At 43.7% G+C, this 14,645-nt stretch overlaps 1 protein-coding gene across 3 annotated transcripts in view; it reads left to right on the forward strand.

The window, feature by feature from the left end:
- The window catches only part of ANKRD17 (ankyrin repeat domain 17), a 142,482-nt gene that overhangs the window by 125,774 nt on the left and 2,063 nt on the right, over positions 1-14,645 (forward strand). For all 3 annotated transcript variants that reach the window (XM_065405663.1, XM_065405664.1, XM_065405665.1), the window contains 5 exons: positions 375-2,029; positions 9,571-9,768; positions 11,035-11,283; positions 13,342-13,517; positions 14,092-14,256. In XM_065405663.1, the coding sequence (XP_065261735.1) occupies positions 375-2,029; positions 9,571-9,768; positions 11,035-11,283; positions 13,342-13,517; positions 14,092-14,256 (2,443 nt within the window). The remainder of the gene's footprint in view (positions 1-374; positions 2,030-9,570; positions 9,769-11,034; positions 11,284-13,341; positions 13,518-14,091; positions 14,257-14,645) is intronic.

The following is a 14,645-nucleotide window of genomic DNA, read 5'->3' on the forward strand; positions in this document are numbered from 1 at the left end:
CATTTGAGAAGCATAATTGATGCTACTATTCCGTTTGTGCTTTAGAACCAAAAGAATGTTTTCATGCAGAATAGGGAAAATTGGTTCTGTTCTGTAGTTGTGGGCAGAAAGTAAGGAGAGAGAAACTATTTTTTGTGGACTATGCAATGCCTTTGTTGCTTAGGACACTGGTATTTCAGCCTTTTAAATTCTTTACACATGAAGCTAAACATCTAGTTTCCTTTAACATAAAATATCTTACTGTGAATTTATCTATAATAGAGTGGTTGACCACCTCAAAGCATACATTTGGGCTACATAGTGTAAAAGTTCAGGGTAAAAATTAAATCAGAATAACTATACTTTTCCTCCCTCCCTTTTACTCTTTATTACAGGGGTGGCACAGAATCAACAAGACAAGCAACACAGTTGATCAATGCTCTTATTAAGGATCCAGATAAGGAAATTGATGAACTTATTCCAAAGAATCGTTTGAAAAGTTCTGCAGCAAATTCCAAAATAGGGTCGTCAACACCTGCTGCCACTACAGCCGTTAACAATTCACTAATGGGAATCAAAGTGACCACTGTAGCTGTTCAATCAACATCTCAAACAGCCACAGCACTCACTGTGCCTGCAATTTCTTCAGCACCCACACATAAAACTGTCAAGAACCCAGTGAATAACGTGCGGCCTGGTTTTCCAGTCTCTCTTCCATTAGCATATCCTCCTCCACAGTTTGCACATGCTTTACTTGCTGCTCAGACTTTCCAACAAATCCGTCCACCTCGGTTGCCCATGACCCACTTTGGAGGTACTTTTCCACCAGCTCAGTCTACCTGGGGTCCTTTTCCTGTTAGGCCTTTGAGCCCTGCAAGAGCTACTAACTCACCTAAACCTCACATGGTGCCTCGCCATAACAGTCAGAACAGCAGTGGTTCTCAGGTGAATTCAACAAGTTCTCTGACTACTAGTCCGACAGCTACAACAAGTTCAACAGCCTCTGCTGTGCCTGTTTCATCTACTAATGGCAGTCCCGGTTCACCGTCAGTCAGAAGGCAGCTTTTTGTTACAGTTGTGAAAACATCTAATGCCACCACAACTACAATCACAACCACAGCTAGTAACAACAGTACAGCACCTACAAATGCCACATATCCCATCCCTACTGCCAAAGAACACTACCCTGTCTCATCCCCATCATCCCCTTCACCACCAGCTCAGCCAGTAGCGGTTTCTAGAAACAGTCCTTCAGACTGTGTAACAACCTCTCCGAATAAAGGGGCATCTTCCTCTGACCAGGAAGCAGCTAGTCCACCAGTAGTGGAAACAAGTAATTCAGCCAGCAGTGGGCAGCTGAGTGCTAGTTCTGTTGGGAGTTCCTCAGTGCACCCCGCTCACCAGCAGTCTCCAGGATCTCTTTCTCAAGAAGCAAGACCTCCTCCCCAGCAACCTCAGGTTCCTCTACCAGATCCTAGAATGGTTGTGCCTCCAAATTTAGCAGCAGCAACAAGTTCATCTGCCCCAGTGGTAGGTTCGACAAATGCCCCCATGACCTATCCCTTGCCTCAGACATCGATGGGATCTACTCAACCTCCAGCTAAAATGGAAACCCCTGCTATCAAACCACCTGCCCATGGAACAAATACTGCTCACAAGACTCCAGCTCCCGTGCAGAATTGTTCTGTTGCAGTCCATAATGTAAATCACATTAAAAGGCCCCACAGTGTTCCTTCTTCAGTGCAGCTTCCTTCTACCTTAAGTACACAAACTGTTTCTCAAAATTCAGCCCATCCAGCAAACAAATCTATGGGTACTAACTTCAGTGCTACTTTGCCTTTTGGGCCCTTTAGCACATTGTTTGAGAACAGTTCCACTTCTGCTCATGCCTTCTGGGGTGGATCTGTAGTTTCATCTCAGACAACACCAGAGTCCATTCTGTCAGGAAAGTCTTCGTTTTTGCCAAACTCAGAACCCTTGCATCAGTCTGATACTTCCAAAGCCCCAGGTTTTAGGCCACCGTTACAAAGGCCAGCTCCAAGTCCCTCAGGTAAGCGAGAGTGTGTGTGTGTGTGTGTGTGTGTGTATGTGTGTTTGTGGTGCCCTCAGTAATATGTCCCTCAACTGAATGCCTGCACTTTGGAACACTTAATATTTTCTGCCTATTCTTTTAGTGTTCTTTATACTAAATGAATTGTGTATTCCGTAATTCATCTGCTCTTGAAAGCACAGTTCCACTACAAGGGACAGATTCAAGTATAAGATTTCATTTTTAACCCGAATTATGTTTCTAGCCCTTACAAGGATACCTTCTGAATGTAAACTAATGGACTCCTGTCTTCGTGAGTGTGCATGCAGCCTGACACACCATCTCTGAGAGATGGGAACTGCCCTATTCATCTCATTTGAAGTACTGCATGTAAAACCCAGAGTTGACAGTTGAAATGTTAGCATGTTAAAATTATCAACACTGAAACCGTTAACAGAATCCTCCATCTACCACAACTTCTGAGGTATCAAAAGGCTCAGTTGTCACTGCCTATCTGACAAAACCTCCCTCTTTATCCCTTGCCAACTTCTGTAGTGTAGTCCTGCATAGCCAATATATAAATCCATAGCATATTGAAACTTTAGGACAGAGTTTAAAATTAACTTAAAATCAGAATGTATAAAACAAGGGATACTTCACTAATTTTTATTATTCATTTTCATATTAATTCAACAAAAATCACCATTTTTGAATGCACGTGATTCTGCAGGAGAATTTCCAGTTTGCTGCACTCATGCCGGGTTTTGTCACAGTATTCCGAGCAGCAACTTGCTATGGAGTACATAGAGCTTTTTTGTACTTCGACTCTGTCCAGTGGGTAGGGACTCGTGATGTGGATTTTGTATGTAGTGTTTTGCCTTCAAGAGAAAAGTATAGCAATGACTTCCTAAAGAAGTGAAGAACAGTTGTAAATTTTGATCTGTTTGTTTATTAATATCAAAGAATTGAGAGATGCCGTTTATTTTTTACATTGTAACCTATTCATGTGCACTAGTTAACTTCAGTTGATTTTGAAATAATTTTAGAGAGTTTGGTCTTCTTCAAATATCTGGCAATATGTAGGCCTTGTTATCAGTTCCTGTTGAATAGCAAGGGGTATTTTAGTGAGACAGAGCTGAGTTGCATTTATATCAGTAGGGTTCCATGTATTGAAGTTACCTTTTTGCTGAATAGTTGTGCTCAGAATGTCAGCTTTTGTGTGTGTTAAAAAAAAAATCTAGCTCTCTTAGCTGTGAAGATAACTTTGAAAATGTGCCTCTAAAGAAAAGTGATGCATTGATATCTTCTTGTGTTAGCAGAGGGTCTAAGACAATAGCACTTAAGCGGTTTGGACTGCCCAGTTCATTTCAATCAGGACAGTGATGCCAGGGACTTTGGCATATTTCCAAGCTCCCATGGAATTCAGTATTTTTGTCACAGAATTTGCCATTTTGTTGTGCTAGCCATCTGGCACTTTGTCTCCCTATTGGGTCTGGCTGGAGTTGCTGCTTATTTGCCAGCTTTCCTAACAGGGAGTTAATTGGAGGATAAGGAATGTGGTCCCTCATTGTTCCATGAAGTCAAGTGGCAGAGTTCAGGGAGCCAGAGTTAGAGTCTAAGGCCTTGTCTACACTACGAGAGTACTTCGATTTTAGTTAATTCGACTATGTGGAATCGATATTACTAAGTCGAACGTGTGTGTCCACACTAAGGACAGTAATTCGACTTTGTGAGACTTTGTGAGTCCACACTAACGGGGCAAGCGTCGACATTGGAAGCGGTGCACTGTGGGCAGCTATCCCACAGTTCCCGCAGTCCCCGCTGCCCATTGGAATTCTGGGTCGAGCCCCAAATGCCTTCTGGGTAAAAAAATGTGTCGAGGGTGCTTTTGGGCGCCTGTCGTCATCCGTCCGTCACTCACGCCCTCCCTCCCTCCCTCCCTGAAAGCGCCGGTGGGAAATCAGTTCGCGCGCTTTTCTGATTACTGACAGCGCGGACGCCACAGCAGTGCGAGCATGGATCCCGCTGCGACCATCGCTGCAGTTGTGGCAGTTCTCAACGCCTCGCAGCTTCTCCTCCACCTGTACCAGAGGCAGCTGCAGATCAATCATGAGAGGAGGCTACGGCACCACCGTGACGGCATGAAGTCGGACACTAGCTCCGACCTCTCTGAGAACATGAGACCCAGCGCCCAGGACATCTCGCTGTCACTGGGTCTTGTTGATACTGTTGAACGGCGATTCTGGGCCCGTGAAACAAGCACAGAATGGTGGGACCACATAGTGCTGCAGGTCTGGGATGAATCCCAGTGGCTGCGCAACTTTCGCATGCGGAAGGGGACTTTCCTCGAACTGTGTGAGTTGCTGTCCCCTGCCCTGAAGCGAAAGGACACCCGGATGCGGGCAGCCCTGACTGTCCAGAAGCGAGTGGCCATAGCCCTCTGGAAGCTCGCAACGCCAGACAGCTACCGGTCCGTCGCTAACCACTTTGGTGTGGGCAAGTCTACCGTGGGGGTTGCTGTTATGCAAGTAGCCAGGGCAATCGTCAAGCTACTGCTATCTAAGGTAGTGACCCTGGGAAACGTGGAGCTCATCAGAGATGGCTTTGCCGAGATGGGATTCCCAAACTGCGGTGGGGCTATAGATGGGACTCACATCCCTATCCTGGCACCGGACCAACAGGCCAGCCAGTACATCAACAGAAAGGGGTACTTTTCCATGGTGCTGCAAGCACTGGTGGACCATCGGGGACGTTTTACCAATATCTACGTTGGATGGCCTGGCAAGGTTCATGACGCTAGGGTGTTCAGGAACTCTGGTCTGTATAGACGGCTGCAGGAAGGTCTTTACTTCCCGGACCACAAAGTAACTATTGGGGATGTGGAGATGCCTACAGTCATCCTCGGGGACCCTGCATACCCGCTAATGCCCTGGCTCATGAAGCCCTACACTGGCGCACTGGACTCAGGGAAAGAACTATTCAACTACCGGCTCAGCAAGTGCAGAATGGTGGTGGAGTGTGCTTTTGGCCGTCTCAAGGGGAGATGGAGAAGCCTACTCACTCGCTGTGATCTCAGCGAGACCAATATCCCCATTGTGATAGCTGCTTGCTGTGTGCTCCACAATTTGTGTGAGAGCAAGGGGGAGACCTTTATGGCGGGGTGGGAGCTTGAGGCAAATAGCCTGGCTTCTGATTACGTCCAGCCAGACAGCCGGGCGATTAGAAGATCCCAGCGGGACGCGCTGTGCATCAGGGAGGCTTTGAAAGCCAGGTTCCTGACTGAGCAGGGTCTCCAGTGACTGTTCACTTTGTGGACACAGATACTGAACCTGCCCCCGTTTCTTTACCCAGTTACTGTTGACTATCCTTCCAAGTTACATACCCCCTTCCCCACCTTCCCAACAAATAAAATCTGTTCCGTTTTGTTACTGAACAAGGTTCTCTTTCTTACTGTTTTCGCGGGAATGTTTTAAACCGGGGACGCAGACTGTGGCGGGGGGCTGGTTTATTGTTTTGATGCAAATGATGCTTCTAAACTCCGGGAATGACAGGCTCCGCAGTGCTGGATTGGTTGTTTCAACGCAGCCTGCCAGCAGTCCTGGGCGGGACTGCATGTATGTGTCGGCCAAGTGACTTTCTGGCAGGGGGCGGAGGGTAACAGATCCCCTGCTGCGTGGCTCTGTGATCCAGGATAAGGACCGCGGCAGAAGATCTGTAACTGCCCTCCCCCGCCACAAAGTCACAGATCAACCCCCTCGCACCCCAGAACATGAAAACCGCCTCCCAGACTGACCAGGGTAACTGGTGACTGTACTGTGTATGTGTCCTGATGCTGGACCTGCCCCCGCCTCTGTAGCCTGCTACAGGTGACTGTCCTGTCCAAGTAACAAACCCCTTCCCCCCCTTCAGACAGAATCCCCTCTAAAAGACACTCTCGGAAACAGTACTTAACAGAAACAGATGTTTTATTATGAACCGCACATGAAAAGGGGGGGAGGAAACTTGGACGTGGGCTATTGTGAGATGGGTAGGAAAGGGCTTTTCAAACTTTGGAACGAGAGCCTTCCATTGCTGCAGCAGTGTGCAGGGGCCGACTGAAAGTTTTAACGGCCCTTGCCGCCCCTCCTTCTTTGGACTTTTGGTGAGGGGGGTGTGGGACTTGGTGGCGGGGGAGGGCGGTTAGAGATAGACAGCAGCAGGGCTCTGTCCTCCTGCCTCCGGTCTTGCAGAACATCCACTAGGCGCCGGAGCGTCTCCGTTTGCTCCCTCATTAGTCCAAGCAGGGTTCGAGTAGCCTGCTGGTCCTCCTGGCGCCACCTCTCCTCCCGTTCCATGACTGCTCTGTGCATTTGTGACAAGTTCTCCCTCCACTGTGTCGTCTGGGCTGCCTGCTCTCGTGAGCACTCCATAAGTTCATAAAACATGTCTTCACGCGTCTTTCTCTTCCTTCTCCTAATCTGCGCTAGCCTCTGGGAGTGTGATGCCAGGCTGGGTTGGGAGACAGTCGCAGATGTGTCTGTGGGAATGGGAAAAAGGGAGTAAATTCCTGAGACAGATAAATGAAGTTGCTAACAAAGAACATAGTCTTTCTCTGTGAACAACACCATGCACTGGACCTTTCACATGCGCACACAGGACAAGGTCGAATTTTCGGCCCTCGCCTTCAGTGCCTGGGGTCTTGCAGTTGCGATCAGAGAAGCGTGGCAGGACACCTCTACTTTTGTTGCAGGAAAACATGGTAAGCCGTAGACTTGTGGCAGCTTAAAAATGTAATAGTAGCACTGGGCTCCTTTCGCACTGAATGCAAGGCCACTCTCTGCTGGCAGCAATCAGGGAAGCATGAGCTCTGCCCCTGTCCCACCACCTCGCGGCTGTCCCCGGGAAAGATCACTGTATGCTGCCCCTCTGCCGCCTCCACCGCGTGGCTGTAAAGCAGTCCCAATACTAACATTCCCCTCCCTAATTTAAAGCAGGGCGTCATGTGCGATATAACTCTAATGAGGATCTCGGAGAGCGAGAGGGGAAGAATGCTTCGGGAGACCATGCAGAGGCCAGGGCCGTATGCCGCCATGCTGTGCCGTGCCATGATCCCAGACTACTTACTGGACTCATGGCGTGGGAACGTGTGTTACCACGGTGGACCAGTTATGTTAAAATTACATGTTTAGATGTTTAAAGCACTCACTGCTTGATCCTTCCCCTGATTCGGTGTCCGGGGTAACGGCTGTGGATGGTTGGTAGGGGATCTCGGTAAGGGTGATGAAGAGCTCCTGGCTGTCGGGGAAATCAGTGGTGCAAGCGCTGTCGACTGCCTCGTCCTCCTCATCTCCTTCCTCATCTTCCCCGTCCGCTAACATTTCCGACGAGGAACCGGCCGTGGACAGTATCCCATCCTCTGAGTCCACGGTCACTGGTGGGGTAGTGGTGGCGGCCGCACCTAGGATGGAATGCAGTGCCTCGTAGAAACGTGATGTGTGGGGCTGGGATCCGGAGCGTCGGTTTGCCTCTTTGGTTTTTTGGTAGCCTTGTCTCAGCTCCTTGATTTTCACGCGGCACTGCGTTGCATCCCGGCTGTATCCTCTCTCTGCCATGGCTTTAGAGATCTTCTCGTAGATCTTTGCATTCCTTCTTTTGGAGCGCAGCTCTGAAAGCACGGACTCATCGCCCCACACAGCGATGAGATCCAAGACTTCCCGATCAGTCCATGCTGGGGCCCTCTTTCTATTAGATTGCACGGCCATCTCTGCTGGAGAGCTCTGCATCGTTGCCAGTGCTGCTGAGCTCTCCACGCTGTCCAAACAGAAAATGAGATTCAAACTGCCCAGACAGGAAAAGGAATTCAAATTTTCCCGGGGCTTTTCCTGTGTGGCTGGTCAGAGCATCCGAGCTCGAAGTGCTGTCCAGAGCGTCAACAGAGTGGTGCACTGTGGGATAGCTCCCGGAGCTATTACCGTCGATTTCCATCCACACCTAGCCTAATTCGATATTGCCATTTCGAATTTAGCGCTACTCCTCTCGTTTTCGAGGAGTACAGAAGTCGAATTTAAGACAGCTCTATGTCGAATTAAATAGCTTCGTGGTGTGGACGGGTGCGGGGTTAATTCGATGTAACGGCGCTAAATTCGATATAAACTCCTAGTGTAGACCAGGCCTAACTTGCAGCTAGGGACTGGGGAGAAGTGTGAAGTGGTCTATCCATACTCTGTGGAGAATAGTATAGCTGCTGGCACCTGGGGAATCAAGGTGATACAAGCTCCCCTCTTGCTGGCACACATGGAAGTGGGGGAAGGAGGCTCTGAGCCAGGTCTCTTGGACAGTGTTGCAATAGTTGAAGCTCAAGGGGATAGGCGTGCTGGAGAACACAACAAAAAACTACTCCTCCTTTCTTGCCACTTCTCTGTTTGGGGTCGGTGACTTTTATAGCCTTCTTCCAGAATGCAAGATGCTTTGCCAGGCCATGCTGCAGATTGGAGTCTGAGGTCTGCTGACAGCCAGTCCATGAGCTATATTATTTCATAGCTATAATAAATTAATTTGATGACATGGCTTCATGTTGATCGCAGAACATATATTAAATATTTCCTTAACAAAGAAAGAAAAGGGGAGTGGAGAAATACTTTGTGAATTTTAAACACGATCACAACTTTACCTTCCCTGTGCCAGATGGTCTGCATTACTTACTAGAAAATCATTTTTCTAGTCCCAAATGATATAAATTAGAAAGATTTATGGATCTGGAAAATGCTAGATTGTTACGCTGGTAGCTAATTATAGGATTATTTACAGTCTAGTTATTGCATTCATTGAAACTCCAGACCTCCACATAAAAATCAAGCATAATTTTTAAATGTTACTTATGTCTTTAAATATAAAATATGATTTGTATTAAGTCTCTCACAACAAAAAGCATGAAAGATTTCCAAACTGACAGTCTGTCTCTTTCTCTCTCCTTCCTCCTCCTCCTCCCTCCCCCCCCCACACCCCCTCCATTTACTGGCTAACTCCCTTCAGGTCTTTTACTTTCACATTTTCTCTTCAACTGCTATTTTCCAATCATTTTTCTTCCCCTGAAAATTTCCCTGCATTATTTTACTTTCAGTTTTCCCCTTTGAAAAGTTTTTTATTTTTTTGAAAGAAGGGTGGGCTTTTACTTTCTTACTACTTATTTGTATCCAGCTTCAGTACTGATGCATACTTATTTTCTCATTCACTCATTTATTTTAGAGTTGTTTTAAACCTTTCAGAATTACTTAATTTCTCTCTCTCTCTCTCTCTCTCTCACACACACACACACACACACACACACACACACACACACACACACACACACCTTTCCAAAGTTTTTTAGTACTCACTTCTCTTGCTCTCCTATTTGTAGTTGTGTGAATGGAGAGAACAGCTAAAAAGACTTGGCTAATTAACCAAACTGTCAAATAATTGTGATGGATGAAGAAATTAATTTGATGCAAATGTTTTCCCACTGTCCTCATCTCCTACTTACACAGATGTTAATTAGAACCATCTTTCAGTGAGGACTTACCCTCTGCCAATTTCTTTCATAGGTATTGTCAGTATGGATTCACCGTATGCTTCTGTAACACCACCTTCTGCACATTTGGGTAACTTTGCCTCAAACCTTTCGGGCGGTCAGATATATGCACCTGGCCCACCCCTGGGCGGAGCACCTTCAGCTGCTAATTTTAACAGACAGCATTTTTCCCCACTTAGTTTATTGCCTCCATGTTCATCAGCATCAAATGGTGAGTTCTTCTCAGTAGGAAACTAGTGAGAAATTATTGTAAAGGCAACCTATTCTGTCAAATTCTACCTAGTCTATGTAGCTTCCTAATGAATAAACTTGATATTTTTGGCTAAGCTTTTTCCTAGGGTTTTTTGTTTCATTGTTGTTAAAGTCCGTATCTGTTTGAAGATGGATTTTGAAACTATATTTTACAGAATGAATTGTCCTGGAAGAAATCTGTTAAATGAAAGATTTGATCTCAACAGATGCATTAGGGCTGCTCAATAATCCTCTCTGAGGTTCCTTTTAGATGTTGGGATTTTTTTCAAGTTCTAGCCCTTTTGGTTGAGAAGATACTCTTCCAAAAGTGAACCAAGTGATAGTGTATTCATAAATCCTACCAACAAATAGTGTTTCTTTTATGATTGATTGATTGTTTTTAGAACCCTTTAAAATAACCACTAAATAGATTTGGAGAGTGACTGTTTTCTGTAAATTTTGATATCTTCATCTATAATTGTGACTTTTACAGTTTTTGCTGTAACACAGCCATGATGTGTTATGATAGAAAACTAATTTTAAATTTAAAGATAACTCATTCCATTATATTTAAGGAAGAAAGTTAAAGGTTAAACCACTGGCAATACAGTATTAAAATCTGAAGTTCTCTTATTAGGACTTTTGCAGGCTAAATGAGATGCAGATGTTTTGAAAAGAACCCATTATTTTATTTAAGATATGCTTCAGAATCTAACCCTTTCTAATTGCCAATCTTTATTGATAATGCCTAAAATAATCTTTTTAACAGTATCTTTATAAACAATTGTATAGACTCTAGAGTAGTAAACTACTTACAATAATTGTTTCACATAAGCCACCAAACAGTCAACAAGTGATAAAGGCTTGAGCTGTATTTTGAACCAGTGATCTGGAGGTAAAACACTTCAGATTATCATAATATGCCTGCTGAGTCTCCTGAATCATCTACTTCCAAAAGCTTGGTGTTTTTTTACAGGTTAGTGTTGGTATAGGTGAACAGAACTATATGAGTGGAAAGCAACAAAGAGTCCTGTGGCACTTTATAGACTAACAGACTGTTAGTCTATAAAGTGCCACAGGACTCTTTGTCGCTTTTTACAGATCCAGACTTTGTCGCTTTTTACATGGCTACCCCTCTGATACTTGACTGTATGAGTGGAAATTCATTTTATCATCTCAAACTAGGTCTAGCAAAGATACTAAATATACATACACACTTCTGTAATTTTTCAATTATTTTCTGTAGAATCTCCTGCCCAATCAGTGTCATCTGGAGTTAGAGCACCATCTCCTACCCCTTCAACAGTGTCCTTGGGGTCAGAAAAACCCAGCAATGCGTCTCAGGACAGAAAGGTTCCTGTTCCAATTGGGACTGAACGTTCTGCACGTATTAGACAAACTGGAACTTCTACTCCATCCGTTATTGGGAGCAATTTAGCCACTCCAGTGGGGCATAGTGGCATCTGGTCCTTTGAAGGGATAGGTGGCAATCAAGGTATGAAATATTGTCTAACAAGCATCCTTATGCATGCAATTTTTTATAGTTATATTGCTTTTCTTAATAACCATGCTTTAGAACTGAGAGGCATTGTATAAATTGAATTCCGCAGAATTTACATTTGCTCATTTATAAATTCATTTCCAATTCTCAGAACTGCGTCTTCTGTCTGCTCTGTCCAATTTGAAGTTGTGTCCTAAACGGTAGTGGAGAACCTTTGGTTGTGAAGCTTTGCTGCTTGTGACATTTGTTGTTGCTGTTATAATTGCACAAAGCCATAAATAACAAAGCAGGTAGGTTCCACCCTGCCCGGGATGAACTAGATAATCTAGCTGTAATTTTTACGATTACTCCTGCAACCGGCCTAGAAGAGCAATATTAATGGGCTTTGAATGGACTCTCATCCAAAACTCTCTCTTGTTGAGGAAGATTGTTGCAATACAGGACGTTGAGTGAGGAAATGCATGGGATAGTTGTCTCTTGAGGATGAAGATTACTCCTCTGGAGACTGTCATAACCTTTTTTCAGTTTTGCTTCTTTTATGGAGTTTGCTGTTCTGTATATTAGGAACTGTGAAACTTTCTGTTCAGATTCAGAGAGTTTAAGGCCAGACGGGACCATCAGATCATCTAGTTTGACCTGGATATCACACGCCATTACATCGAACCCAGTTACCCCTATGTTGAACCAAATAACTTATTTGGCTAAAGCATATCTTCTCTTGGTGGTTAGTTCCAGTGGTTAATCAACCTCACTGTTAAAAATTTGTGCCTAATTTCTTATTTTAATTTGTCTGGTATCAGCTACCAGCTGATACCAGATTTATTAAAAATTAACATAGGCAGGCCTGGGATCTTCTCAGCCAACTCTTTTCAGATTCTTGATTTCATTATCTGCTCCTGCTGGTTTAAAGAAGTTTGTCCCTAGTAGATGTTGTCTACCATCCTTAGTTAGTTATTAATTCTCTGGCCAGTAGTCACACATTTTTATGTGGTATGAGTACACTTCTGCTTTGTAACAGAAATATTTATTGAACACTTGTGCCTTTTCTGTATCATTAACAATTTTACAATCTTCATCTCGCATTGGATCCTATACCATTTGTTAAGATTTCTTTTATTTCTAAAACACTTCAAAAACTCATTGTTGTCCTCAGCCCTGCCAGCCAGAGATTTTTCCTTGATATCTTTAGTATCCCTTAATAGTTTTCTGCCTTTCATAATATTTATCAACTATTTCCCCTTTTCCATTTGTAAATATATTACTTTTTAATTTCTGATTGATGCTTTCACCTTGCCACTGAACAAGGATGGGCTTTTAGGTAAAGTTCTCTTTCTTGATTGTGTAATCATGACTTTTGGCTGTCTGATAAACTGTTCTGTAAGACCTGCCAATTCTTAACATTTTTCTAAGTTTTTCTTCCCAATCAATTTTGCTCATAATTTTTCTTAGCTTTAGGAAATTAGCCTTTTTGAAATATTGTCTGTCTGTTACCGGTTGAGAGTGTCCTCTGTTTTCCCATATTGAATGTAATCAGTTCATGATCACTGGTCCCTAGGTAACCACCAACTTCCAAGTGGCCTGCCTCTTCATGTTACCACTTGTGGATGCATCATCTTGTTTGCCTGTGAGCTTCAGGAATCTTTTGATAAAGCCAACTCTTTTGACAAGCGCCCATTTGTAGTATCGAACAGTCAAACTGAGGTTATAAGAAACCATGCAGTCCTCAGTAACCACAGTACGAGAGCTATAAGGGGCAGGTTTCAGTATCCATAACTTGAAGGAGAAAATATTGTGGAAGTTATTTCTTGACTAGAAGTAATTTTTCAACATCCTCCATTAAGTGGGATTTCTTCGAGTGATTGTCCACACAGATTTCATTCTTGGTATATATGTGCCTCAGAAGTATAGTCTGAGTGGACAACCAAGGTTTCTGTAGGGCAAGGGACTATTCTTGTTGCAGAAATGCTTTAATGCAGAGGACTTTAGTCTTAGCTGCCCATACAAGTTTATTAATATCAATATAATAATTGATTGTACTTGTTTCTTTGCTAGATAAAGTAGATTGGTGTCACAGTGGAATGGGAAGTCATATGATCCACAGGCCAATGTCTGATCCAGGAGTGTTTTCACATCAAGCGATGGAGCGAGACAGTACAGGAATTGTAACCCCTTCCGGTACATTCCATCAGCATGTTCCTGCAGGATATATGGATTTTCCTAAAGTCGGGGTAACAATCCTAATGTTTCTGGCATCCACCTTAGTATAGGAATTTCAGTATTTCTATGTTGTTAAGACAAGTAGACATTTTATAGCAGTGGTTCTCAAACTTTTGTACTGGTGACCCCTTTCACATAGCAAGCCTCTGAGTGCGACCCCCCTTATAAATTAAAAACACTTTTTTATATATTTAACACCCTTATAAATACTGGAGGCGACGCAGGGTTTGGGGTGGAGGCTGGCAGCTCGCGACCCCCCATGTAATAACCTCGCGACCCCCTGAGGGGTCCTGACCCCCAGTTTGAGAACCCCCGTTTTATAGTACTGTCCAGTCAAAACAGTCTGAGCTGTGTATGTTAGAGTATTATTGATCTTTATTTTTCTCCAGAACAGTTGCAAGATACTACTAATCTGATACTAAAAAGTAAATGTACAGCAGATAGGAAAAATGTTTAAAACCTTACTCTTTTAAATAATACAAATGTAGGGAATTTCTAAAATGTAAAGTGATAATTTCTATTGCTACTTGATATGTGTGTGTCTTTATATATACATGTTGATTCTTAACTTTTTTCCCCCTGAAGGGTATGCCTTTCTCTGTGTATGGGAATGCAATGATTCCTCCTGTAGCACCCATCGCAGATGGTACTGGAGGTCCTATATTTAATGGACCTCATGCTGCTGACCCATCTTGGAACTCATTGATAAAGATGGTTTCAAATTCCACAGAAAACAATGGCCCTCAAACGGTAATATTGTGATTTTTTTTTTAATTATTATTCCTGACTTATCTTCAACATAATCAGATACAAAAACAAATCATTCCCCAGGAGTATAATGCAAAACATAAAAACTTGTGTATTTCTAGTCTTTCTGATTTTTCTAATTTAAATCTGATTTACCCGTACTAATTACAACTGCAGCACCTAATGCACTTATATGTAACAAGTGTAAAATAAAGTCCACTTACTTTTTAAAAATAAGCAAAGAGTCATTGATGGCTTGTCAACATGGGGAAGTTGTTCCAGAATAAGGTAGGGTGTGAATTTAAGCATAATAGCTATTCCAGAATAAGTGTATCCACATGGGCAGCTATTGGAGAATAGCTATTAGAGTTAATTTCCTCATGTAGACAAGC

This window comes from Emys orbicularis, chromosome 5 (assembly GCF_028017835.1).
Source record: "Emys orbicularis isolate rEmyOrb1 chromosome 5, rEmyOrb1.hap1, whole genome shotgun sequence".
Classification (NCBI taxonomy): domain Eukaryota; kingdom Metazoa; phylum Chordata; order Testudines; family Emydidae; genus Emys; species Emys orbicularis.